The sequence below is a fragment of the Nerophis ophidion genome, linkage group LG22 (genome assembly GCF_033978795.1).
Source record: "Nerophis ophidion isolate RoL-2023_Sa linkage group LG22, RoL_Noph_v1.0, whole genome shotgun sequence".
Lineage (NCBI taxonomy): Eukaryota > Metazoa > Chordata > Actinopteri > Syngnathiformes > Syngnathidae > Nerophis > Nerophis ophidion.
Genome location: NC_084632.1, coordinates 34,482,190 through 34,510,053, shown reverse-complemented (window position 1 = coordinate 34,510,053; position 27,864 = coordinate 34,482,190). Strand labels below are relative to the sequence as shown.

The following is a 27,864-nucleotide window of genomic DNA, read 5'->3' as shown; positions in this document are numbered from 1 at the left end:
ATTGTCACACATACACTAGGTGTGGTGAAATTTGTCCTCTGCATTTGACCCATCCGCTTGTTCACCCCCTGGGAGGTAAGGGGAGCAGTGAGCAACAGCGGCCGGGAATCATTTTTGGTGATTCAACCCCCAATTCCAACCCTTGATGCTGAGTGCCAAGCAGGGAAGAATGCTGGTATGAGCTTTTAAACATAACCCGTTAACTGCTGCCAATCAAATGGTGAATAAGATACTTTATAGGGTTCATATGTTTATAAATCTGTGATGAAGTCAGTGCCTCACCAGCCATGAACCTCACCGCACGTCACTGCATGTAGCACTGTTGCAGTCTTGGAAAATGTAGCCGGACTTCCGCACAGGTGTCACCATTTTGCTGTATCACGTCACTAAGCACATTGTGCGATGACATCATTCCCAACCACTGGCATCGATAAGTAAATTGTTTGAAAACTTGGCAAGCGATTCCAAGGAATTGACACACTGGGAACCGGTTCTAAACAAGAAACGTTTTTCGATTCCCATCCCTAACCATGACATTGATAGCATGGGCTATATGACCAAGCCCTATATATAGGAAAGACCATATCCTTTACCAAAACATTGAAGCTTAGAATCATGTCAGTAGTGACACGCCGTATTTACACCTTATCTGGACACTAGTGTTAATTCAGAACTAAATACTTTGTCATGTTGTACTGTTTTGATTATGACCTGAGGTCATTAGCAAATAGTTTGTCAAAGTCCCCACCATCTGTCTCTGTTTCCTGCGTCCATAAAACCTATATGTATTCAACAATGCAATTGTGCTTTTTCTTACTGTTAATCTGTAAAAAAAATGTGTGAATGTGTTGGTCCTTACTTTTCATCAACAACATGCCGACAAACTGGAGATGGAAATTAGCCATTGGCTATAATCTTACATATTTACAATTTAAAATGTGTGTTAATATGTTAATATTAGTATAGTACTATGTAAAAAGTGACATTCAGTAACTCTCAAAGAAAAAAGAAGGTTAAAGCTTTTATTTTGAGTTACTCAGAAAGTGTTACAGAACTTAAACTTGCATGAAACCAAGCAAACTGAGATATACCGTTAAACTTCACAGCCACACACAGAAAAAAAAAGAAACAGAACAAATCCAAACACTGTGTAACTGTTACCAAAGCTTAAAATCTAAAATTAGGAAATTTCTACTGAAATACAAGAAGTGCTTACAAAATGACAACACAACAGACATTTCTTGGCCCACCTTGTGTTAATATCAGACACCCATCACATGCAAATTTAAAACATCAATCGTGCGTCTCTTCTTTTGCAGAAGAATATCATTAGGTTACGTTTCTATTGACAACAATCAAAGTACTTTTCAGGAATTCAGAATCACTAACAATGATATTGACTATAAATGCAGTCATTCTATTTTTGGTTCTTTTCCGATCTGGTGGTGACGCTGGTGAGCCTGGTATGACTGTGATGACTGGTCACTACGTTGGTGGGGGAGCCTAAATCCAAACTGTTCCTTCGGGAACTACGTTGTGAGCCAGTACGAGAACCTGTGCTGGATCCTGGGGCAGAGCCAACATTGTAAGGACTGCTTATTCCTCTGGAGGAGACAGATGATGCTTGTAGCATTTTCACCCCAGTGGACTCCTCTACCAGACAATTGTCAAGTGCCTCCTGATAGGACATTTTTAGTTTGCTCTTGGGGCATGTTAGAATCTTTGTGTGGTGACTGATGTCTTGAAGCTTTGTAGCAGTTCTATCATTGATCCAGCCAATTTTCAAAGCATCCGCAATACTCCTTCTACAGCCAAGTTCTGGGTCATAAAGCCCTCCTGTTACAAACTGAAACTCCATAAACCTCTGGCCTGCCTCATAAGGTACCCACATCTCCTTAATGGCTTCAGCAACAGACATTTTAGTGCCAGTTTTTACATCTTCAAAGCCAAAAAATGCTTTCTGGGCCGGCTTGAGTTTAGTAGCCATATCATCATTAATTATACCTAGGCGAGAAGCTTCTTGGATGCCAATGCGATGGCCATTTGCTGGATTTATAATCCCCCCAGTGCAGGACTGGGCCTCAAGTAGTCTCAGGCCAGTAATGTTATCCACAAGACCACGTTTTATCGCCTCTGTGATAGATATTTTTTCTAAAGTCTCAGTATCAAATATGGCACCCACAGGATCCCTTTCACTAACACTTTCAACAGGAGAGGCCAGTTTGATCGAAATACTTGACATTTGCTTCGCGGTCTTGGTCGAATCTCGAGCAACACTTTTGGTTGCAGAGCTTTGCTCTTGAATAGTCTGTGGTATTGTGGCGGTCATCTTTGACGGAGAAACCGCATTTCTTGATACCGTCGAGGATGAGGACATGGAAGATGGAACTGACGCAGTTGTTGGGGGAAATATGTTATGCTCAGTCTTTTCAGTGATAATATCTGCAAACTGTGTTAAAGTGATGATACGTGACTGGTATTGATGAAAGACCGAGTGGTCAATGACTCCTTTCTCAAGCAGTTCATTGATGTCATACTCTCTTCCTGTCTTCCTGTCAATGATAACAAATCGTTTGGCACCATCTGGAGAAGTGGTGGTGATCTCTTCCCACTCACATTCCTGCTGAGACAGCTCCATGAAGGTAGTATAGTCAATATATCCTTTATTGTATGCTTCACGAACAGTCATCTCTTTATTAGTCTCTGGGTCCACAATAAGTATTCTCCTCTCTCTTGTGGTGTTTTTTATTGATGCGTCTTGTTTTATTTTGTCTGCAATTGGCAAAACAATCAAACCAGTCTTCTTATCAGTAATGCAGCGTTTCTTAAGCTCAGTATAGGTTAACTTTTCCTCTGTATTTGGGTCAATAAAGCCCTTAGTATCCTCATCCTGATCAGTCAGGATCTTTTTCATTTTCTCATCAATGTACCCTCTGAGGTGGGCCACATTTACATCAATTCGATGGCTGTGTTCAGGATCAATGATACCGCCACTTGCAATCTGGGCCTCTAACATACGGATGCCGTGTGCTTTTTCAACGAGACCAAACTCCATTGCCTGGAAGAGGGAGATAACCTTATTTGTACCAGATCGTTTATAACCAGTTACAGCTTTTTCTGCCAAAATCATGTTGTCCTTGAACTCTGGCCCGAACAATCCTTTGTTGTAAGCATCACTAACAGTCAGGTGAGTGTTGTTGACTGGATCCACTACAAAACCAGTGGCAGCCTGGGCTTCAAGAAGCTTCAGAGTAGTCCCAGGTTGCATCAGTCCATCTTGCATGGCTTTATAAAATGTCATCACCTTATCACTGGCTTCATCATATACTCCTGCTATGCAGGTGGACGCTCCCAAGTAGGAGCGCAGGCGGTACTCAATGTCCTGAATTCTCAATCTGCCTTCTTTCAATTCTTCAATATCAGATGGTTCCAGAAGTTGTGCATGCAGTAGATCTATCACAGATACCTTGTCTCTAAGCCCCTGGACAGTTTTTGGCTTTTTGGGTTCTGGGAGAAGCAAAAGCCCTGTGCCTTGGTCCTTCCTACATTTTTCTTTCAAAGACAAATAACTAATTTTAAGTTGAGTGTCTGGATCCAGAAAGCATTCAGGATACTGACCGAGTGCCTCGTATAGGTCTGCATCTATCAGACTCCGATCCATAGCAATGTCTCTAGGTAAGTATATACTTAGGGTCGGATCTAAAATACCTCCTGTGCACTCTTGAACTTGAAGTATGCGTAGAGCTGTGTCTTTGTCAATCAGTCCCTTTTTCATGGCCTGACCAGCTGACAGGAGCCTGGAAGTATTTGGGTCTCTGTAACCTATGGCAGCAGCTTCAGCAGCAAACAACTTTGATTCATCTTCCTTACTGACTAGTCCTCTGGTACATGCTTCCTTTACGGTCATTTTCTGATTAGTCCGGGGGTCAATCACGTGCCCTGTGGCTGCCTGTGCCTCAAGCAGCAAGTCAGCACTGTCAGCAGACATAATGTTTTCTTTTTTTGCCTGTGTAAAGGAAATATTTCTGGATGATCCAACTGCAACCCCAGCAATTACACCAGTACCTTTAAGGAAAACATTTTTCTCCGCAGACACCTCAGGAACAGTTTTCTCACCCGTGATTAGTTGATTTAATGTTGGTTTGTCCAAGATTCCACAGTCAAACAACTGTTTTGCTGTGATAGACTTGCGGACACCATCAAAAATCAATTTGGAGGGATCAATTTTTTCGGAAATTGGCAACATTTTAAGACCAGTGTGATGCTCTGTCTCACATCGTTGCTTTAAAACCCCATAACTAACATCAAGCTCAGGGTCTGGATTAAGGTAGAATGCAGGATACTGATTTAGAGCATGGCAAAGGTCTGCATCTATTAGGTTGCGCTTGATTGCCATGTCTATAGGCAAAAATACACTGAGCCCAGGGTCAAGTATGCCTCCCACACACTCTTGGGCCTGCAAGAATCGTAAACCAGTTTTCCTGTCAATAAGTCCATTTTTAATGGCCTCATACACTGACAAAGGTTTGGTCATACTTGGATCCTTATAGCCCACAGCAGCAGCTTCTGCAACCAACAATTTGTCTTTGTACTTTATATCCACTACTCCTTTGGCACATGCCTCCTCAACTGTCAATTTCTGATAGGTGCTGGGATCAATTATGTACCCGGTGGCTGCCTGGGCTTCCATTAGCAAATCTGCAGTTTCTGGGGACAGAAGACATTGTTTCTTGGCCTCTAACAAAGACATTTTTCCTTTATGTCCAGCTACCCCAGCAATGGGTCCATTTCCCTTCAGATAGACATTTTTTTCAGCAGACACCTCAGAGACTGTCTTTTCCCCTCTCACTAAATCGTCTAACGTAGATTTATCAATGACTCCACATTCAAACAATTGCTTTGCTGAGACTGGCTTGCGTACCCCATCAAACATCAATTTAGAAGGGTCTTTTCTGCCAACAACTGGCAAGATGATCAAACCAGTATTGAACTGTGTTTTGCATTTCTTCTTTAAAGCCTCATAGCAGACTTCACACTCAGTGTCTGGGTCGAGATAACATGCTGTACTCTGATTTAGAGCCTTAAAAAGGTCTTTATTCAAAAGGTTACGTTTCAATGCTATGTCTTTGGGGAAGAACACACTGGTATTGGGATCTATAACCCCCCCGGCAGACTCCTGGGCCTGCAACAGACGTAGTCCAGTTTTGCTGTCAATTATTCCTCTGTTCATGGCTTCAAAGACAGAAAGCGATTCTGATGTGCTCGGATCCCGATAGCCCACAGCAGCAGATTCTGCTGCCAGAAGTCGATCTCTATCTCTTCTGTCCACCACTCCTCTGGCACATGCCTCCTCTACTGTAAACCTCTGGTTGGTTCTAGGGTCAATAATATGGCCGGTTGCTGCTTGGGCATCAAGCAGTAAATCTGCACAATCTTTGGAAATCAGCAACTGTTTTTTGGCCTCTGATAAAGACATTATGCCTAAAGATCCAACTGACACACCAGCAATAGATCCCAACCCTTTTAAAAATACACGCTTTTCATCCGAAACTTGGGGAACAGTTTTCTCTCCCTTTGTTAATTTGGTAAACAAAGGCGTGTCCAATATTCCACAATCATGCAACTGACGTGCTGTGACTGGTTTACGTACACCATCAAAAATTAGTTTGGATGGGTCTTTCCTCTCGGTAATCGGCAACAGTAGCAAACCTGTGTGAGCCTCTGTCTTGCATCTTTTCCTCAAATCTCCGTAACTTACATCCTGTTCATTTTCTGCGTCAAGATAACACTTTGGATTCTGGTTCAGAGCATTACAGACATTTACATCTAAAATGTTACGGCTAATGGCAATGTCTTTGGGAAGGAACACACTGAGATTGGGATCTAGTATCCCGCCAACACACTCTTGGGCTTGCAACAGGCGTATTCCCATTTTTTTGTCAATAAGTCCCTTTTTCATGGCTCCATAGACTGAAAGTGGATGGCCTGCACTGGCATCCTTGTAGCCAACAGCAGCAGCCTGTGCTGCTAAGAGTCTTTCACGATCATTTGTGTCCACAACTCTGGCAGCAACTGCCTCCTCTACTGTCAGCTTTGTATTGGTTATGGGGTCAATGACATGGCCAGTGGCAGCTTGGGCTTCCAGTAGCAAATCAGCACAATCATGAGAAAGAAGATTGTGTCTTTTGGCCTCTGACAAAGACATTTTGCCTTTAATTCCAGCTATAATTCCAGCAATCGGACCAGATCCCTTGAGATTGATGTGTTTGTCAACGGACACCTCTTGGACAGTTGCCTTCCCCTTTTCAAGCTCTTTAAATGTTGACTTGTCTAAAATACCACAATCTAGCAACTGCTTGGCCGTCACTGGTTTCCGCAGAGCGTCAAAGACAATTTTAGACGGGTCTAGTTTCCTAAGTACTGAAAGAAGAAGCAGGCCTGTGTGTGGATCTACCTTACATTTCCTTTTCAATGCAAAATAAGTTACATCAGTCTCACTGTCTGGGTCTGAGTAAAGCTCAGGCTTTTGATTCAGGATGCAGTACATATCATTGTCAATCAGTTTCCTCTCAATAGCTGTATCTTTAGGAAGGAACACACTGAGTGTGGGATCTAGTATGCCACCGACAGACTCCTGAGCTTGCAACAGGCGCAATGTTGTTGTCTTGTCGACGAGGCCTTTCTTCATTGCCTGAAATACTGAAAGGGGTTTGTTCGTGGCAGGTCCTCTGTATCCAACCACTGCTGCTTCTGTTGCTTTTAACCTTTGTCGATCCTCTTCATCAATTATACCTTGATGACATGCTTCTTCTACTGTCAACTTTTGATTAGTTCTGGGATCAATGATGTGGCCTGTCGCTACCTGTGCATCTAGGAGTAGGTCAACCACATGTGCTGGTAAGAGGCACTCTTTCTTTGCTTCAGTGAGAGTTATTTTATAGGGGAAACCAGAAATAGATCTGTCACCTTCCGGATTTTCAATGATAACTCCTGCAATTGGGCCTGTCCCTTTTAAAATAACCTTTTTATCAAGAGACGCTTCATGGACAGTCATTTGCCCTTTTATGAGCTGGTTAAAAGTTGATTGATCCAAAGCACCACAATCAAGCAATTGTGCTGCTGTGACTGGTTTACGGATACCATCAAAAATCACAGTGGAAGGATCCAATGTTGGGGGTTCTCTAGCTCTCGTTAGCTCATCCTGCATGGTTTGTCTGACAACAGTCAACTCAGTGAGTTCTTTTTGGAGGATTAACAGTTTTCTTTTATATGTTTCCTCAATGTCACTAAGTTCTCTCAGCAGCCGCTGTATCTCACTTTTCAAAGTATTAATTTCCTTCTCCATATGCTCTTTGTCTGCATCATATTGCCTAGCAAGATTTTGCTTGGTTTCATATTGTTCCTTCCAGTAACTTAAATCTCGTTTTAACCTGTCATTCTCCTCCTGTAGACGGTGCTTATTTTGAAGCTCTGACTCATGAGACAGCCTAATACGTCTGAGGTCTTCCCCTTGACTTTGGAGGTCATTTTTTTCAGTCTCTGCCAACTGGAGTTTTAGCAACAGAGCATCTCTCTCTTTCACTATCTCACCATACTGGGACTCTCGCAGTTGCATCGTGGTTGATGTCTGTAGAAAGTGAGAATTTAAAAAAAGAATAATCATTATAGTCCATTCAGAAACATGCTTATGGATATTCAGAAATTAGTTTTCACAAACATGTCAATCATGTTATACTTGGGGGGAACTGAGAGAGGATAGGATATGGTTTAATGAAGTATTCCAGCATATTAAAAATTACATACTTCAAATAAACAATTATAGAGCTCGCTTTATGTTGACCATGTTGAATACATGTTATCCATTCAAAATGTGCAAACTCAAATCAGTGAAGAAAAGTATTTAAAATAAATAATAGCTATAATAGCCAATAATAGCTTTATTGTATACAGTGTTTTAAATTGTAATTTCATCACGAATACATACATTCTAAATGAAATAACCCTTTTTTTTTATCATTCAAAAGGGGAATAATAATGATTTTCAGTTATCAATCCTTGAACCCCATTGTGAAAGTAATTAATAGATGTAATCTCTTTAACCTGGGCTCATGGGGGGAAAAAAATAGCATATTTACAATCAGCGAAAGAAATGTCCTAATATCTCTGTCACCAAATTCAATATTTGCCAGTGTATTGAAAGCATTATTTCGGCCCATGGTTGGCCCAAATACCATTTGCTTTGTTTGCTATATACAATGTACTGTATGTAATGTAAAATAATAATAGAGTAATTTATTTTATGTCTCAAATCAAGAAAAAAAATCTTAGATATCTTCGAGTATACTTCATTAAAAGAAATAAGTTGATTTGGGGAATTGATGGGTCTCTGGACAAGGGAAAAATCAAGCAAAAAGTGCAGACCAGTTATTTTCAATGGAGTGGCGTAATTAGAGAAAAGTGTAAATACTATAGGTCAGCTAACATTAGGACACAGAACACTTTAATGAAAACAAGTCATGCAGTCCATTTCCAGCTGTGATTCTAAAATTTAGAATGCTGTGTAAAATAAAGCAAAACTCTTATACTTGTATCAGTAACCAAATATTAAATTTGCACACAGTAGTTCCAGGACCAAATATTAATACAATAAGTCTGAATTTAATGCCTGCAACATTAGTTTAAACAAATCGGACAAGGCAGAATATGACAACCCAAAAACAAATGTTTAATCAAAGATGACCATATAACAGTATATCCCACCCGGTGTCCTCTAATCATTGCTGTCCAAATATTGTAGTTTTCTGCTGTGCAACAGTACTGCGTCACAGTCTGAGCTGCGACTAATATTTAGTGTAACTCCTGTTTAAGAAATGTATGTATTTTCCATCCATCCATCCATCTTCTTCCGCTTATCCGAGGTCGGGTCGCGGGGGCAACAGCCTAAGCAGGGAAACCCAGACTTCCCGCTCCCCAGCCACTTCGTCTAGCTCTTCCCAGGGGATCCCGAGGCGTTCCCAGGCCAGCCGGGAGACGTAGTCTTCCCAACGTGTCCTGGGTCTTCCCCATGGCCTCCTACCGATTGGACGTGCCCTAAACACCTCTCTAGGGAGGCGTTCGGGTGGCATCCTGACCAGATGCCCGAACCACCTCATCTGGCTCCTCTCGATGTGAAGGAGCAGCGGCTTTACTTTGAGTTCGTCCCGGATGACAGAGCTTCTCACCCTATCTCTAAGGGAGAGCCCCGCCACACGACGGAGGAAACTCATTTCGGCAACGCTTGTACCCGTGATCTTATCCTTTCGGTCATGACCCAAAGCTCATGACCATAGGTGAGGATGGGAACGTAGATCGACCGGTAAATTGAGAGCTTTGCCTTCCGGCTCAGCTCCTTCTTCACCACAACGGATCGGTACAACGTCCGCATTACTGAAGACGCCGCACCGATCCGCCTGTCGATCTCACGATCCACTCTTCCCTCACTCGTGAACAAGACTCCTAGGTACTTGAACTCCTCCACTTGGGGCCGGATCTCCTCCCCAACCCGGAGATGGCATTCCACCCTTTTCCGGGCAAGAACCATGGACTCTGACTTGGAGGTGCTGATTCTAATTCTGTCAATTTGAGCAGGAAATATTTATATTTAAGACAAGAAAAACAAAAATGTGCCCTTAATTCCTGCTATACTTTTTTTTTTTGAGCAAATTAATGACTTGCAGTTCAGTAAAACATTTACAAAACGTTTCCCGTCTGACATTCCGACTACAAAACTGCTTTTGTATCCAAATATTATGGTATTTTCTTAAGCAAATTTGATTACAGATTGAGAGTGTGATTAATCATATAGTAAATGCAGTATCAGTATTTCTATACAGTACATAAATATACTGCCTATACACATCCCTCAGTTGTGTCTATTATGGTGCAGAACAGTTGTTTACTTCTGAAAACTGCAGTACTCCCAAATTAACATTTTTTAAATAACAAAGAATGTGGTACAGGCAAAAGATTCAGAGAGCACCTATGTTTTTTACACTATGTAGACAGCATACCATTTTTTAGAAAAACCTCAAGGAAATGTAAAGTGAGAAACAACTATAGAGAATAATCAATGTTCATGCCAAAAAAAGGATATAATTTCAGCAACAGCAATGACTAACTATGACTATGATCTGGAAAGACGGGAGCAGGCTGGAATTAGGTTCCAAGCATCCTTGTACCTCAGTGGCTTGCATTTGTATTTCTGTTGTCTTCAATTTGAGGTTTTCCCTCTCCAAGGAGAGATCTGAGACAAGGTTGCAGTAGTCAACATTGCTGCGCTCACTGGCCTGCAGCTGCAGCTCCAGGGCAGTAATTCGGAAAGAGAGCTCATCGTCACTTTCCTGTTTGAATCCCAGAACTTTATCTTTTTCATGTTGAATTGTCCTCAGCTCATTCTCTAGCCTTAGCCTCTCTTTCGTTAAGGTGTCAGTATTCTCCCTTAGAGTTTGAAGCTCACTATAGCTTTCATTCAAAGCTTTACTCTTCTCTGCTATTATTCCGTGCAGAGTCTTGTTTTTTTGGTTCACCTCTTTAACTTTTGCCTGCTCTTGGTAGAGTTGTTGCTGCAGGGCTTTCCACTCACTGCTCAGTTGTGACAACTGTTCTGCAGAAGTCTTGCTTTGTTTCAAGCTTCGCGCTAGCTCGTCTTGCAGCATGAGACACTGATTTTCTCCTCTCCTTTCCGTTGTGACGGCTTGCTCTTGGCTCTGGCGTAATGCAGTAATGGTGCAAGTGTATTCTCTCACAGCCATGGAGGTGTTTTCTAATTCTATCTCTATCTGCCTTCTTTTGGACACTTCCTCTTGGTTAGCTGTTCTTAAATTATCTAACTGGATCTCTAAGCCATCTCTCACAGCTTGAAGGTCCTTTATGCGGCCTTGCAACCGACTTAGGGTTTCTTCTACTCTACCCCGTTGCCTGTTTTCTCTCTCCAGCGTCAAACACACATTCTGAAGGTCTGCCTCCCTTTCCCTTAGTTGGATCACAGCCTTTTCCGAACTAGTTAGCTCTGCCTTAAGTTTGGTCAACGTCAAGGAAGAACTGCAACGAGTTCTTCCTTGTACTTGCATCTTTCCTCTTCTCTGTGCTTCATCAGGACCTCCATCTCTATTTCCAGTTCTCTTCTCTTGTGCCCCTCTTCTATGGCTATTGAGCACTGTCGGTGAGCTTCTTCCTCTGCCTTCTTCTTTAGTTCATCTGCCTGGTTGATAGACATCTTTATTCTCCTGAGGTCCTCCTCCGTATTTATCCTTTCTGCCACCATCCTGTCCAATTGCACCTGAAGCTGCAGTGTGTCATCCACCCTCTGGGCCGAGAGCCTTTGGATTTTGGTACAACTGACATGCATCTGAGATTCATAGTTCAACATTAATTTATTGATTTCTGTACTGGATTGGCTTCTTACCTTTAAAATCTCCTTCTGTAGATCTGCACCCCTTGACGTTTCCGCTGCTAGTTTCTGCCGCAGCTGTTCAATCTCACGATCTTTGTTTGCCATACTATTCTCCACTTCCATTTTGGACCAGCTGACATTCTCAAGCTCCGTTTGCCGCTTCTTCAGCACTGAGTCATACTCTTCTTTTTGTTGTGAATAACGCTCCTCGGCTAATTTCCTCCTTCTCCTTTCTTCCTCCAGCAAGAAGTTCAGACGTGTCACCTGATCACTAAGATCTGCCAGCTGATTCTGAGTGGTGTCTAAGCTGTCTTTTGTGTCGCTGCACTGCAAAGCAGTAGTTCGCTTTATCTCCTCTACTGACAGCAGTTTTTCATTTGATTGGGAGAGCTCAAGCTGATAGCGGGACACAGCATCTTCCAGGGATTTGTTCTTGGCATTGCGGTCTTGGATATCCTCCCTCAACATGCAAAGTTCTTCCTCTAAAAGGTCAATCCGAGTACTACGAATCTGGAAGCAAGAGGGGTACAAGATCAATGCAGAGTTTATTTCAAAGGAGAACTGCACTTTTTAAGTGCAGTGAATTATATTTATATAGCGCTTTTCTCTAGTGACTCAAAGCACTTTACATAGTTAAACCCAATATCTAAGTTACATTTAAAACAGTGTGGGTGGCACTGGGAGCAGGTGGGTAAAGTGTCTTGCCCAAGGACACAACGGCAGTGACTAGGATGGTGGAAGCGGGAATCGAACCTGCAACCCTCAAGTTGCTGACACGGCTACTCTACCAACCGAGCTATGGAATTTTACCTATCTTTTACAATTATTATCAAAGACATGACTACTGATGGATTCTAAATATTAAATAAATGTAAATAAAAGTCTGCTGACAGCAGAGCCAGTGGGAGCTCCACTATTTCACCCATAATATTTGATAAATAATCATTCAAAAAGCGCCAACAATACTCCATTTACATTTCGTGACTTGAATATTAACCAAGTATTCGTGATATTAATAAAATAAGCCACGCTTTGATTACTTTCTGTGTACTGATGTTTACGTCATCAACTGATCAGCTGCTTCCTCGCTTCCCTGCTTTCTGTAAGTTGATTATAGGTCATAAATCATGCATCTCACCTGGACAGAAGTTGGCTGTCCCGAAAAGTTGGCACACGTTGACAGCCATATAGGACCTCGAACTGACGAGGACGACACGAAAAGCACTTACCCCCGCACCCCATCCCATTTCTTTTCGAGGATTATGAGGCATTTTTCATCTAAATGGGAATATATGAACATCCTAGCAGTCGGTATCCTAATGACAGCGGACCTCATACATTAAGTGTTGTTCTTTTATGTTTGTTGGCTCTTACAAATTCTGCAGTGAGCGGAAATAAGTGATGAAGAAAAACAAAACAAGCGTAATTATGCGCTTTTGACAATAATGCGCCGCATACGCTTAAAATGATCAAAATAGGTAAATATTAAATGCTATCATCAATGTGCTCATTACTACATTACATATATACTTACTTCATGTATATAAACCCTAATGCAGGTGTTTGGATGTTTCTTAGGGGCTGTATAGGCAGAATTGAACGGTTCCCTTAGACTTTTGATTGCATTTATTTATTTTTAGAATGCATTAAAAAAAAATTAATTCGCCGTAATGTCTTTCAAAAGGATTGTGAACGATTGGCGCAATTAAATAAAAAAAAAGTGCAGTACCCATTGAAGAAAGTTGAGTTTTTTTCATTCAAAAATCATCTACAAATTCACACATCCATTCTTCAGTACCTTTAGCTCCTCCATGTTTTTGAGAAGCTCTCCCAGGAATTTCAAGTAGCCGTCAGACAAAGTAAGTAACTCCAAATAACGAGTCTGCAGTTGAGTAGCCTGGGGAAAAAGAATACAGTTATGACCTAATTGCTTTCCTTGTATTGAATTTAAAATTAGTTATTAAAAGTCTTTAAATCTGATTTTACAATGACATTTGGACATGTCCATTTTACCTCCTGAGTAAGATCCATTGATGGTGACCTTAGCATTGTCTTCTTGATGGGGATGTTAAGCAAAGTCTCTAAACCAGAGGCGTAACATGCAAGGTCTGTTTCATATTCCTGTAAAACCATATTTAATTAATTTAAACACAAATTACATAGTATAATTGACTTTGGCTTAAAAGGCCTACTGAAACCCACTACTACCCACCACGCAGTCTGATAGTTTATATATCAATGATGAAATATTAACATTGCAACACATGCCAATACGGCCTTTTTAGTTTGCTAAATCACAATTTTAAATTTCCCGGGAGTTTTTTCTTGAAAACGTCGCGTAATGATGACGTGTACGTGCGACGTCACAGGCTGTTAGGAAGTATGAGCGCTGCACACACACACAGCTAAAAGTCCTCTGCTTTAACGGCATAATTACACAGTATTTTGGAGATCTGTGTTGATGAATCTTTTGCAATTTGTTCAATTAATATTGGAGAAGTCAAAGTAGAAAGATGGAGTTGGGAAGCTTTAGCCTTTAGCCACACAAACACACGGTGATTCCTTGTTTAAAAATCCAGGAGGTGAAACTTTACTATGGATCAGAGCGCGGTCAAGCGAACATGGATTACGACCGAATATCAACCAGCAGGTTTCGGTGAGAAAATTGTGGTAAAAAGTCGGTCAGCCATAAAGCTGCCGTCGACTTCGCTGAGACATTGGCGTCAAGACACCCGTGGACAAACCCCTCCGGCTGTCAGGTACTGTTAAATTCACTAAAACACTAGCAACACAATAGAAAGAATAGGGATTTCCCAGAATTATCCTAATAAATGTGTCTAAAAACATCTGAATCCGTCCCAATGCAATCGCGTTTTTTTTTTTAACTCGTTTTTTTTTCTTTTTCTTTTTTTTTTTAGTCCGTCGCTATCAATATCCTCAAACACGAATCTTTCATCCTCGCTCAAATTAATGGGGAAATTGTCGTTTTCTCGGTCCGAATAGCTGTTTTTGTTGGAGGCTCCCATTAAAAACAATGCGAATATGTGAGGAGCCATCAACATGTGACGTCATCGTCTGCGACTTCCGGTAAAGGCAGGGCTTTTCTGTTAGCGACCAAAAGTTGCGAACTTTATCGTCGATGTTCTCTACTAAATCCTTTCGTCAAAAACTGCTGTTGCTGCTGCCCTGAGGAGGCTAACACTGCTGTTGCTGCTGCCCTGAGGAGGCTAACACTGCTGTTGCTGCTGCCCTGAGGAGGCTAACACTGCTGTTGCTGCTGCCCTGAGGAGGCTAACACTGCTGTTGCTGCTGCCCTGAGGAGGCTAACACTGCTGTTGCTGCTGCCCTGAGGAGGCTAACACTGCTGTTGCTGCTGCCCTGAGGAGGCTAACACTGCTGTTGCTGCTGCCCTGAGGAGGCTAACACTGCTGTTGCTGCTGCCCTGAGGAGGCTAACACTGCTGTTGCTGCTGCCCTGAGGAGGCTAACACTGCTGTTGTTGCTGCCCTGAGGAATTAGCAAGCATTCACAAACATCAATTTCTCCAACTCCAGTACAGCAGCACCTACCACCAACATATCAAGCAGACTGCCATAAAGCCTGCTGATCAAGGTACTGCAAGGTTAAACTACCAACAGTAACAATGCCTCCTAGGAAGGCACAGGTTGACGAGCTGGAAGAAATAAAACTCTCGCTTAACTTTATGTCTGAAGAGTTGTCCAGAGTGGCAAACCAACAAACTGCTCTTAGTCAACTAGTGGAGGAAGTTAGAGAGCTAAAAAAAATAATTGTAGAAAAAGACAAATCAATTAAAATATTGGAAGGACGTGTTGATGAACTTGAACAATACACAAGAATGGATGATGTGATTGTCAGTGGCTTGAACACCAAACACCGCTCATATGCTCGAGCAACTGCAGGTGAAAAGAATGGTGGGGATGAGTCCACGATGGAGCTAGAAAACCTGGAGCAACAGGTCCTGCAGTTTTTTCAGTCTAAGAACATTGAAATAGACAGTAATGCTATCTCTGCCTGTCATACCCTCCCTCGAAGGGATAACTTGGCAAAACAAGCAATTATTGTAAGGTTTACGAACAGGAAAGTAAAAACTGATCTTTTGAGACAGTCTAAAAAGTTGAGAGGTACGGCAGTGTACATTAATGAGCACTTAACAAAAAAAAACTCGGACATAGCAAGACAGGCTAGGGCCCTAAAGAAACAAGGGAAAATTCAGTCCACGTGGACACGGAATTGCAAAGTCTGGATAAAACTACAGGGCACGCCTGAAGAAGCAAAGGTTCTAGTAATCAGAGAAATGGGGGAGCTTGAAAAGTACAAATGATGAAACCAGTAATCATGTTGCCAACTTGGTAATTGAATGTTAATATAACAGCAAATGAATGAGTGAAATATGAACTTTGCACTATGTTTGAAAACGATATAGACCCTGAAAAAAATTTATTCAATGGCATAGCCATGAATTGCAAATATTATACAGATGAACAATATAATGACAGTATAAAATTAAGTAACCAATTAACAATTATACATATTAATAGTAGAAGTCTGTCTGCAAACTTTCACCATATAAAGGAATTTTTAAGTCAATTTGTAAAACCTTTTAGCATTATAGCAATATCAGAAACTTGGATAACTCAAGAAAAAAGTGTAGATTTTGGTCTGAATGGATATGAATTTGTGCATTTGGATAGAATAGATAAAAAGGGAGGAGGAGTAGCACTCTATATTGATAAAAATCTAAACTTTATTAAAGTTGAAAATATGACATCTATCATTGAACAAGTAATGGAATGTATAACGGTAGAGATTATAAGGGAAGGAAGAAAAAATATCCTAGTTAGTTGTATATATAGAACTCCGGGATCCAAAATAGAAATCTTCACCAAAGCTATGGAAGTATTATTTTATAAATTGAATAACAAAGAAATATTTATTAGTGGAGACTTTAACATTGACTTAATACATACAAGTAGCAATAGAGAAACAGCAGAATTTATAGACACAATGCACAGTATGAGTTTGATATCTTTGATAAATAAACCAACAAGAATCACATCACATAGTGCCACCCTAATTGACAATATATTTACCAATATAATGGATGACAACCTAATATGTGGAATCTTGATAAATGATATAAGTGATCATCTCCCAGTCTTTGTGGTCTACAACTGTGCCAGTAAAATTAAAATCAAGAATGAATGTGAAACTGTCTATAAAAGAATCATAACAGAGAAATCGCTCAACAAATTCAAGAATGAACTACAAAAGCAAAATTGGAATACTATTTATGATAAAAAAGAAGTTAATGCAGCTTATGAAGAATTCTTAAACACATTTAAAATACTATATGATGGAAATTGTCCAGTAGTAAATTATAAAAGGAAGTCAAAGTACGGCGAGTTTAAACCGTGGATGACTAAAGGACTCCAAAATGCCTGTAAAAAAAAGAATATTTTATATAAGGAATTTATAAAAAATAGAACTTTAGTAAATGAAAATAAATATAAAAAATATAAAAATAAACTAATCAATATAATCAGAATGTGTAAAAAAGATTATTATATAAATAAACTGGAATATAACAAGAATAATATAAGAGGTGTATGGAAAATATTAAATGGTATTATTAGAAATAAAAAGGATGATAATCAATACCCACCATACTTTATGGAAAATAACAATATGATTAAGGATAAGGAGGTGATAGTAAATACATTTAATGAGTATTTTATAAATATTGGACCGAAACTAGCAGAAGAGATAAAGGTAGAAGGGACAAAAATAGATGCAGCAGATTATATCAACCCAAACCCTAAAACAATGTTTTTAAAACCAGTAGTAGAAAGAGAAATCAGGGACATAGTCAAAAGTTTTAAGAACAAAACAAGCAAAGATGTGGATGATATAGACATGCAAACTTTAAAGTGTGTGATAGATGGAATTAGTGCTCCATTAGCGTATCTATTTAACCTTTCATTTGAAATGGGAGTATTTCCTCAACTAATGAAAATTGCAAAAGTTGTTCCTATTCACAAAGCGGGAGACGGACACTTATTCACAAACTACAGACCAATCTCAATACTACCACAGTTCTCCAAAATATTAGAAAAAATATTTATAAATAGATTCGATGGCTTTGTAGAAAAAAATGAATTATTAACAGATAGGCAATATGGTTTCAGGAATAATCGATCAACAGCACAAGCATTAACAGATTTAATTGAGGAAATAACTGATAGTATTGATAAAAATAAATATACAATAGGAGTATTCTTAGATCTTAAGAAGGCTTTTGATACAGTAGACCATAGTATTCTTTTTAGAAAAATGGAAAAATATGGTTTTAGGGGTATTGTTCTGGAATGGATAAAAAGTTATTTATCTGATAGAAAGCAGTTTGTACAGATATCACAAAACAAATCATGCTGGTTAAATATTAAATGTGGGGTACCACAGGGGTCAGTTTTAGGGCCCAAGATGTTCATCATGTATATAAATGATATTTGTAAAGTAACTGAAAACCTTAAATATGTGTTATTTGCGGATGACACCAATGTACTCTGTTCTGATGTGGACTTGCAGCAGCTCCTGAGGACCGTCACCATGGAGATGTATAAACTAAAAAAATGGTTTGATGCTAATAAATTATCATTGAACCTAAATAAAACTAACTTTATGTTATTTGGAAATAAGAGAAATGATATAGATGTAAAATTGTATATAGACAATGTTAGTATAGAAAGAGTAAACAAAATCAAATTTTTGGGTGTGATCTTGGACCAAAGGATCTGCTGGAAGTCACACATTACATACATCAAAGGGAAGTTGGCCAGAAGTATTGCTGTCCTGGGTAAAACAAGGCACATTCTTAATCAAAAAACATTACACACTCTTTATTGTACACTTGTTTTACCATATTTGAGTTACTGTCTAGAAGTTTGGGGAAATACATATAAGACGAACATCCAACCACTATTCATAATGCAAAAAGGGCCATCAGACTGATACATAACACAGGACCCCGAGAACACACTAATGGATTATTTATAAAAACATTTGATTTAAAACTACCAGATCTCATCCAACTCAAGACTGCCCAAATGATTTATAAAGCAAGTAAAGATTTACTTCCAACAGGGTTACAGAGAAGATTTTTACAAAGAGAAGGGAATTATAATTTAAGAGGAGAACTACTTTTTAAGATCCAATATTGTAGAACAACGCAGAAACGAATGAGTATAACAATAGCAGGGGTTAAAATATGGAACTGTTTAAAGGATGAAATAAAACACAGCACCAACATAAACCAGTTTAAAAAGCTTTTTAAATCATTTATCATTAGTAAATATAAGAAAGAAGAGCAAACATTGTTTTAGAAAGACAATAATATATATGTATATAAATACAATGTATGATTTCATAATTATACATATAGGTTATATTAAAATGTATATATTACCACTTTATATGGAATTTAAATGAATTGTGTATGTATAATGTATGTATGTATGTGTGTATATGTGTATGTATATGTATATATATATATGTGTGTGTATGTATGTATGTGTATATGTATATATATATATGTGTGTGTATGTATATGTATATATATATATATATAAGTGTACAAATGTATATGTTTGATTTAAATGTTAAACTATGTATATGAGACGTGTGCTACATATATGTTGCTTATATATTGTTTAAAAAAAAAAAAAAGTAATATAAGTGAAGCATGTTTTAGATTTTATATATTTTGAAGCTTGTTCTTGTTGTGATGGGGTAGGTTTATATAAGCGTTGCTTCAACCTACACCCTTTCGGCTCAATCATTGCTCAAATGAGTGTTTTTTTTTTTGTTTTTTGTTTTTTTTTGTTTTTTGTTTTTCTTTTCTTGTTGTTGTTCTTTGTTTTATGTGAAGATTGCCGAAATAAAATACATTGATTGATTGATTGAAAATATGGCAACATCGCGAAATGATCAAGTATGACACATAGAATGGACTTGCTATCCCCGTTTAAATAAGAAAATCTCATTTCAGTAGGCCTTTAAGCAGGGTTTACATAATGATATAGCAGCATATCAAGTATTCAGCCAAAATCAGTCTTCAGTTATATGCGGTAAAATAAATCACATTTTAATCAAGTGACCAGTGGTGTAAACGAACAGATAGGATGTAGCAGTATAGTGGTATTGATATGGTGGTGAATCAACCTAAGAGTGCCTCAACTTAAGAGTGGTTTGAGGGAAAAAAAAGTTGTCTCCCAACTAATTGTGACGCTTTAAGTTGAAAGCAAAAATTTTAATTGCAACCATCTATGTCAGGGGTGTCAAACTCAAATACAGAGTGGGCCAAAATTTTAAACTGAACAAAGCCGCGGGCCAAGGTTGAACAAATTAACCTTTTAATGGGGACCCAAACAAGTTTTGCATTAAATATTGACCGAGCAAGGCTTGTATAAATTTATAGTGACATGGAAAATCGATTTTCAAATATTGTAGCATCCTTGAAGAGTTAGTGCTGCAAAGGGTTCTGGGTATTTGTTCTGTTGTGTTTATGTTGGGTTACGGTGCGGATGTTCTCCCTAAATGTGGTTGTCATTCTTGTTTGGTGTGGGTTCCCAGTGTGGCGCATATTTGTAACAGTGTTAAAGTTATCTATACGGCCACCCTCAGTGTGACCTGTATGGCGGTTGACCAAGTATGCATTGCATTCACTATATGTGTAAAATCCACATATAGTATGTGACTGGGCCGACACAATGTTTGTATGGAGAAAAAGCGGACAGGACGACAGGTTGTAGAGGACGTTGAATGCAGTGCCTTTAAGGCACGTCCCCAATGATGTTGTTTAGGTGGAAATCGAGAGACATTTAGGAAAATGGTTGCCCCAGGTGATTTTCGGCAAGGGCACTGAAATTCGGGAGTCTCCCGGGAAAATCGGGAGGGTTGGTAAGTATGAGTATTAGCGGTGAATGCGGTGTTATAATACCGGCGGGCCAGCTCTAATGTTAATTTGATATTGCCTCAAGGGCCAAATTAAATTACACGGTGGGCCAAATATCTCATCAGTTGGCATAGCTAATGCCACATATCTACATTTGATCTGAGATGTTCTTACTCACTAACATTAGCATATGACTAAATATGGATACAATTTTGTCTTTCCAACCATGGAAAGGAAACCACAGAGGCCACTGCCATCCATTCATCCATCCATCCATCCATCCATTTCCTACCGCTTGTCCCTTTTGAGGTTGCGGGGGGTGCTGGAGCCTATCTCAGCTGCATTCGGGCGGAAGACAGTGTACACCCTGGACAGGTTGCCCCCTCATCGCAGGGCCAACACAGATAGACAACATTCACACTCACATTCAAACACCAAGGCCAACTCAGCTACAATCGGGCGGAAGGCGGGGTACACCCTGGACAAGTCGCCACCTCATCTCAGGGCCAACACAGTTAGACAGACAACATTCACACTAACATTCCCACACCAGGGCCAATTTAGTGCTGCCAATCAACTTATCCCCAGGTGCATGTTTTTGGAAGTGGGAGGAAGCCGGAGTACCCGGAGGGAACCCACGCAGTCACGGGGAGAACATGCAAACTCCACACAGAAAGATCCCGAGCCGGGGATTGAACTCAGGACTACTCAGGACCTTCGTATTGTGAGGCATGTTGTTTGTCTATAATCGAATGTGAGCAATTTGTTTTACGCTTTCCAATGCTTGTGGTTTTCCGTTGTGTTTTACTTTTGTAGCTTTATGTACAAATGGGGCTGATGGAGTGGCAGCTGGTTGTTTCAACTCTGAACTCCTTTAATGTCATATGTTTTCTTTAATGTTTCCCTCTCATTTTCATGCGTTTTTACCTCATGTTTTAATTTCCCCATTGTGGGATGAATCAAGTCTATCCTATCCTATCTTTGTGATGCCCCCGAAAGAAATGTCGCCCAGGGCTTTAGATATGGGCCCATTTGGGCCACATCTAAAACTGCCGCTGGCTGTTGGTTTCCCTTTTAGATTATTTTGAGTCTTCATGTTTTATTTATCTTAGGAGTTATGTCGGTTTTTGTCATTGCATGACTCTGCTGTGTACGTGCATGGTGTGATTGTACACTCTTAGAGCTTAAAAGTATTCTCAAGAACACATTTAAATACATTTTTACAATCATATTGCTAATCATATTAATAGTAAATACATAATATTAGATTGCCACCACTTTAAACGAGATAGAAGAAAGCATTTTCTATCAATGAGAAGTGTTTGCTTCTTTACCTTGATGGAGTTCACAGAGGCATCACTGTCTTTGAGTACACTTTCTACTGTTGACCTTTCTGCTTTAATGTCTGCATTCAGGGCCTTCTCGTTCTTTATATGGTCCTTCAGAACTTCAACGGTCTGTATTTTCGTCGTTCGCAGGATGTCTTGTTTTTTGCGAGTGTTGTCAATCCAGTCACTAAGGGAGTGACTTGTTTGCTTGAAGTGCTCCAGCTGAGGCAGATACCGCTGCAAATCCTGGAGTCTAACCAAAAGAGATGCACAAGGGTAATATATATATATATATATATATATATATATATATATATATATATATATATATATATACGTGTGTGTGTGTGTGTGTATTAGTGTGTATTACAAAACCCAAAACCAGTTAAGTTGGCACGTTGTGTAAATTGTAAATAAAAACAGAATACATCCATCCATCCATTTTCTACCGCTTATTCCCTTTCGGGGTTGCGGGGGGCGCTGGCGCCTATCTCAGCTACAATCGGGCGGAAGGCAGGGTACAATGATTAGCAAATCTTTTTCAACCTATATTCAATTGAATATACCAGTGTTTCTCAAATGGGGGTACGCGTACCCCTGGGGGTACTTGAAGGTATGCCAAGGGGTAGGTGAGATTTTTAAAACATATTTTAAAAATAGCAACAATTCAAAAAATCCTTTTTAAATATATTTATTGAATAATACTTCAACAAAATATGAATGGAAGTTCATAAACTGTGAAAATAAATGCAACAATGCAATATTCAGTGTTGACAGCAAGATTTTTTGTGGACATGTTCCATAAATATTGATGTTAAAAATTTATTTTTTTGTGAAGAAATGTTTAGAATTAAGTTCATGAATCCGGATAGAGCTCTATTACAATCCCCAAAGAGGGCACTTTAAGTTGATGATTACTTCTATGTGTAGAAATATTTATTTATAATTGAACCACTTGTTTATTTTTCAACAAGTTTTTAGTTATTTTCACATCTTTTTTTCCAAATAGGTCAAGAAAGACCACTACAAATGAGCAATATTTTGCACTGTTATACAATTTAATAAATCAGAAACTGATGACATAGTGCTGTATTTTACTTCTTTATCTCTTTTTTTTTTTTAACCAAAATGCTTTTCTCTTATTAGGGGGTACTTGAATTAAACAAATGTTCACAGGGGGTACATCACTGAAAAAAGGTTGACAACTACTGGAATAGACTGCAAAGACAAAATACTTGGTGTTCGAACTGGAAAGCGTTATTTTTTTTGCAAATATTAGCTCATTTGGAATTTGATGCCTGCAACATGTTTAAAAAAAGCTGGCACAAGTGGCAAAAAAAAAGAGAAAGACTGAGAAAGTTAAAACTTATTTGGAACATCCCACAGGTGGGTGCCATTAATGGGTATAAAAAAAGCTTCCATGAAATGATCAGTCATTCACAAACAAGGATGGGGCGAGGGTCACTACGTTGTAAACAAATGTGTGAGCAAATTGTCGAACAGTTTAAGAACGACATTTCTCAACCAGCTATTGCAAGGAATTTAGGGATTTCACCATCTACGGTCCGTAAAATTATCAAAAGGTTCCGAGAATCTAAAGAAATCACGGCAAGGCCAAAAACCGACATTTAATGCCCATGACCTTCGATCCATCAGGCGGTACTGCATAAAAAAGCGACATCAGTGTGTTAAGGATATCACCACATGGGCTCAGGAACACTTCAGAAAACCACTGTCAGTAACTACAGTTTGTCGCTACATCTGTAAGTGCAAGTTAAAACTCTACGATGCAAAGCAAAAATCATTTATCAACAACACCCAGAAACACCGCCGGCTTCGCTGGGCCCGAGCTCATCTAAGATGGACTGATGCAAAGTGGAAAATTGTTCTGTGGTCTGACGAGTACACATTTCAAATTGTTTTTTGGAAAGTGTGGATGTCTTTTCCTCTGGACTAAAGAGGAGAAGAACCATCGGGATTGTTATAGGTGCAAAGTTCAAAAGCCAACATCTGTGATAGTATGGGCGTGTATTAGTGCCCAAGGCATGGGTAACTCACACATCTGTGAAGGCACCATTAATGCTGAAAGGTACATACAGGTTTTGGAGCAACATATGTTGCCATCCATGCAATGTTATCATGAACGCCCCTGCTTATTTCAGCAAGACAATGCCAAGCCATGTGTTACAACGGCGTGGCTTCGTAGTAAAAGATTGCGGGTACTAGACTGGCCTGCCTGTATTCGAGACCTGTCTCCCATTAAAAATGTGTGGCGCATCATGAAACGTAAAATACGACAACAGCGACCGCGGCCTGTTGAACAACTTAAGCTGTACATCAAGCAAGAAAAGCTTCAAAAATTGGTCTCCTCAGTTCCCAAACGTTTAGCGAGTGTTGTTAAAAGGAAAGGCCATGTAACTCAGTGGTAAAAATGCCCCTTTGCCAACTTTTTTGCAATGTGCCATCAAATTCTAAGTTAATGATTATTTGCAAAAAAAAAAACAAGTTTCTCAGTTCGTACATTAAATATCTTGTCTTTGCAGTCCATTCAATTGATTATAAGTTGAAAAGGATTAGCAAATCATTGTATTTTGGTTTTATTTACGATTTACACAACATGCTAACTTTACTTGTTTTGGGTTTTGTACATAAGAAAAATGAGCTCGTAAAGTACTTTTCACCTGGCAGCTTTATAGTGAAACCATGTTAAATTTCCAATTAATATTTGGGACTATACCTGTTGTCCATCTGTGTCTGTATTCGTTTCCAGCGATCTGACAGCAGGTCCACCTGCTCGGCATATTTGGACAGCATAATGTCACACCTGTGGAAGGGCCCACCCACTTCTTCATTCCAGAGCTTTGCGTTGGCCAGTTCTGCCTCCATGGAGGCCAAAACATCAATCTTCTGATCCAACTCTTCCCTGTTACTCTGTACACAACAAGAACATTTTAAAATGTACGATTAAGTGGAAGTCTGCATTTTATGAAGGTGTCGTATGGAGGTTAATTTGTGTCATCATACAAAAGTTGTTGCTTTGTCAGAGAATATGTGCAATTCATTTTTTTGCATTTAGAATTTTGTGAACTGCATTTTTTTAATCAAATTAGACTGCCAATTTCACCGAAAATACATTTGTCAGCTAAATTTGTGTGTTTCAAAAATCAGTGTTTTAAAATTTAGTTTTCAAAAATTCAGTGAATAAAAATGTTGTGTATTAGAATTAATTGTATACAAATTCAGTGTTTGAAAAAAATCTGTGTTCAAAAATTCTGTTTACTTAAAGTGCTAAAAAATTAAATGTAGAAAAATTTAGTGTATAAAAATTTGCCACTTCAAAACACAAGACCCACTTGCATACTTTTCCGGGAGACTCACGAAATTCAGCGCCTCTCCCGAAAACCTCCCGGAAGAAATTTTCTCCTGAAAATCTCCCGAAATTCAGCGAAGCTGGAGGACACGCCCGCTTTCCCACTATATAAACAGCTTGCCTGCCCAATCACGTTACAAAATCTACAGATTTTAATAAAAAACTGCACACACAAGATGACGAAGCAGAAGAACGAGGAAGTTGCAGCCATGGCAACGCGGTGTGTAATAGAGTGATTTTATGTTGTCTGTCGCCATCTCCTGGTGAATGTTGGCTATAGCGTTATGGGGTTGCTTTTTGATTGGCCAACGATTTATGCGGTGTTGCGCACCTGACGGCAAGTGACTCTCGCCAGTACGCAAATGGCAGAACTAAGGTTACTCAAATAGTGAAAAGTATTTTATTTTTTTTAGTAACCAGCAAGCACAGTACAGTTAGTAGAACAACTGTGTTTTTATTGCTGTGTATTTGATAGGTGCCGTCTGAAATTCAACTATTTATTTTATTTACATATGTAATATAATAAATATATATAGCTAGAATTCACTGAAAGTCAAGTATTTCATATATATATATATATATATATATATATATATATATATATAAATGAAATATATATGAAATACTCCAGTTGGTGAATTGTAGATGTAAATATACTCCTCCCCTCTTAACCACGGCCCGCCCCAACCACGCCCCCAACCGCGCAATAACAATTTATTGATTTGTTGTAAAAAAAAAACAACAACATTCAAACGCAAGAAAATTAGTTGCATGAATGTCAAAAAAGCTGTCGTAATAAAGACAGAAATTAACTTCCATAGTGTTGACTTCAAATTAAGAAAAGGAAATAGGGTAAGGTTTTATTGGGGAAGATATTGCGGACTATAAGACAATCCAAAATCCTTTAATTTTCTCAAAAATTGACAGTGCGCCTTATAACCCGGTGCATCTATCGCGCAGCATAATTCTGGTTGTGCTTAATGACCTCGAAGCAGTTTTATTTGGTACATGGTGTAATGAAGTGTGACCAGTAGATGGCAGTCACACAAAAGAGATACGTGTAGACTGCAATATGATGACAGTAAACAACACCAACATTTTAAATGTTCCACTGAGAATATAGAAAATTACACATGGTGCTCAAAAATCTGTCAAAATGTTTTAGTACGACTTTGGTAAGCTATGAAACCACACAGCTTGATGGATTGTCGGCGCATTAAACATACGAGTATTATTATGGTGTGTGTACAAGGACTACAAAATGGCACCTATTAGCAGATATTATCCGGCGTTTTATTTCAACATTTTTATGCGAAACCAATTTTTCTTACCTTCTGGTACCTGCTGATGTGTATTTGGTATCTGCATGAGTTCTGAAAATGTCCGCTTTTGTGACAAAATCATAGTCGATAAGCTTCTTCTTTTTTCTATCTTCTTGTTATGTGGCATTCATCTTCCGCTGTTGCCATTTTTTAGCAATGACACGACTTGACGTTAACGGGTTTCGGGGGGCTAGGGCACTGGTACTTTTAAGAGGCGGTATAGTACCGAATATGATTCATTAGTATTGCGGTACTATACTAATACCGGTACACCGTACATCCCTGTCGCTGACAATTATTTACGTATTACGGAAATGGACCATAATGGACCAGACCGTCATCAATTCGTTAACAATTACCGACTTTCCGACTGTTGGACACTGGACAAAATCCTGCCTTTTAATGTAAAATTTGGTACACTTTGTTTTTAAATCATATAGTTTTGGGTTTGTATTGCTTTTCTATTTTATTTACTTATACGTTAGTAAAATAAATATGACTGGTTAATATTGTGAGTTCCATGGTATCACCATAAAACATATACTGTACCAGATTTGTATAAACTACCCTGAACTGTGATGGAAAAGCAAACCACACGGATCTACAAGAACCTAGAGTTCCAGGAACTTAAGGTTTCAGGAATCTACAGTTTCAGTAACTCAAAGTTGCTGAACTTTTAGTGGAAAAGGGCTCACTGTGTAACAGAAGACTCAATGAAACGGTCCTCTGCACAGTACCTAACAGCACAATATATGTAGTTTTCAGTCCATACCTTAAGCGTCCTCATGTAGTCGTTTACGTCTCTTGGCAAAAGAGAGGTCGTCTCCTGCTCAGTCAATCTTGCCTCATGAACTTTAACTATATCTTCAGTCCATGCCATACTTTGAAGCAAGTTCCGGAGCGCCTCTAGCCTGATAAGAAAGCAAGAAGTTGGATTTAATGAAAGAGAAGGAACTCATTACTCTCTATGAAACCCATTGAAGAATATAGTTGATGTGTGTCTATAGTTTGTAAGTTAGCACAGTGTCATCACCATTGATAGCTCAATTTTTCTTCTAATATTCACTGAGATTGGATCAGGCCAAAACCTTTACATGCTGTGGATTGGCTTTGTTTATTAGTGGGCTGCCAAAGTAGACATACTGAAGTTGTTGTAGCATTTCGGACAGTATTGTACCTAGTGTTGTCTCGGTACCAATATTTTAGTACCAAAATGTATTTCGATACTTTTTGGTACTTTTCTAAATAAAGGGCACCACAAAAAAATGGCCTTATTGGCTTTATTTTAACAAAAAAATCTTACGGTACATTAAAAGTATGTTTATTATATCAATAGAACAGCGGTCGGCAACCCGCGGCTCCGGAGCCAAATGCGACTCTTTGGCCACTCCGATGTGGCTCAGCTGCATAATCGCCGACCGCCCCGATTATTTCGGGAAGTTT

At 39.2% G+C, this 27,864-nt stretch overlaps 1 protein-coding gene and 1 long non-coding RNA gene across 3 annotated transcripts in view; one reads left to right on the top strand and one right to left on the bottom strand.

Moving 5' to 3' along the window:
- The window catches only part of LOC133540816 (uncharacterized), a 322,729-nt gene that overhangs the window by 139,884 nt on the left and 154,981 nt on the right, over positions 1 to 27,864 (top strand). The gene's annotated exons all lie outside the window — the stretch shown is intronic.
- Positions 1,009 to 27,864, bottom strand: part of LOC133540809 (desmoplakin-A-like) — a 67,476-nt gene continuing 40,620 nt past the window's right edge. For both annotated transcript variants that reach the window (XM_061883759.1, XM_061883760.1), the window contains exons 17-23: positions 27,194 to 27,332; positions 24,467 to 24,660; positions 21,736 to 21,982; positions 13,445 to 13,552; positions 13,230 to 13,328; positions 11,444 to 11,941; positions 1,009 to 7,627 (exon numbers count right to left, since the gene is read on the bottom strand). In XM_061883759.1, the coding sequence (XP_061739743.1) occupies positions 1,418 to 7,627; positions 11,444 to 11,941; positions 13,230 to 13,328; positions 13,445 to 13,552; positions 21,736 to 21,982; positions 24,467 to 24,660; positions 27,194 to 27,332 (7,495 nt within the window). In that variant the 3' untranslated portion in view covers positions 1,009 to 1,417. The remainder of the gene's footprint in view (positions 7,628 to 11,443; positions 11,942 to 13,229; positions 13,329 to 13,444; positions 13,553 to 21,735; positions 21,983 to 24,466; positions 24,661 to 27,193; positions 27,333 to 27,864) is intronic.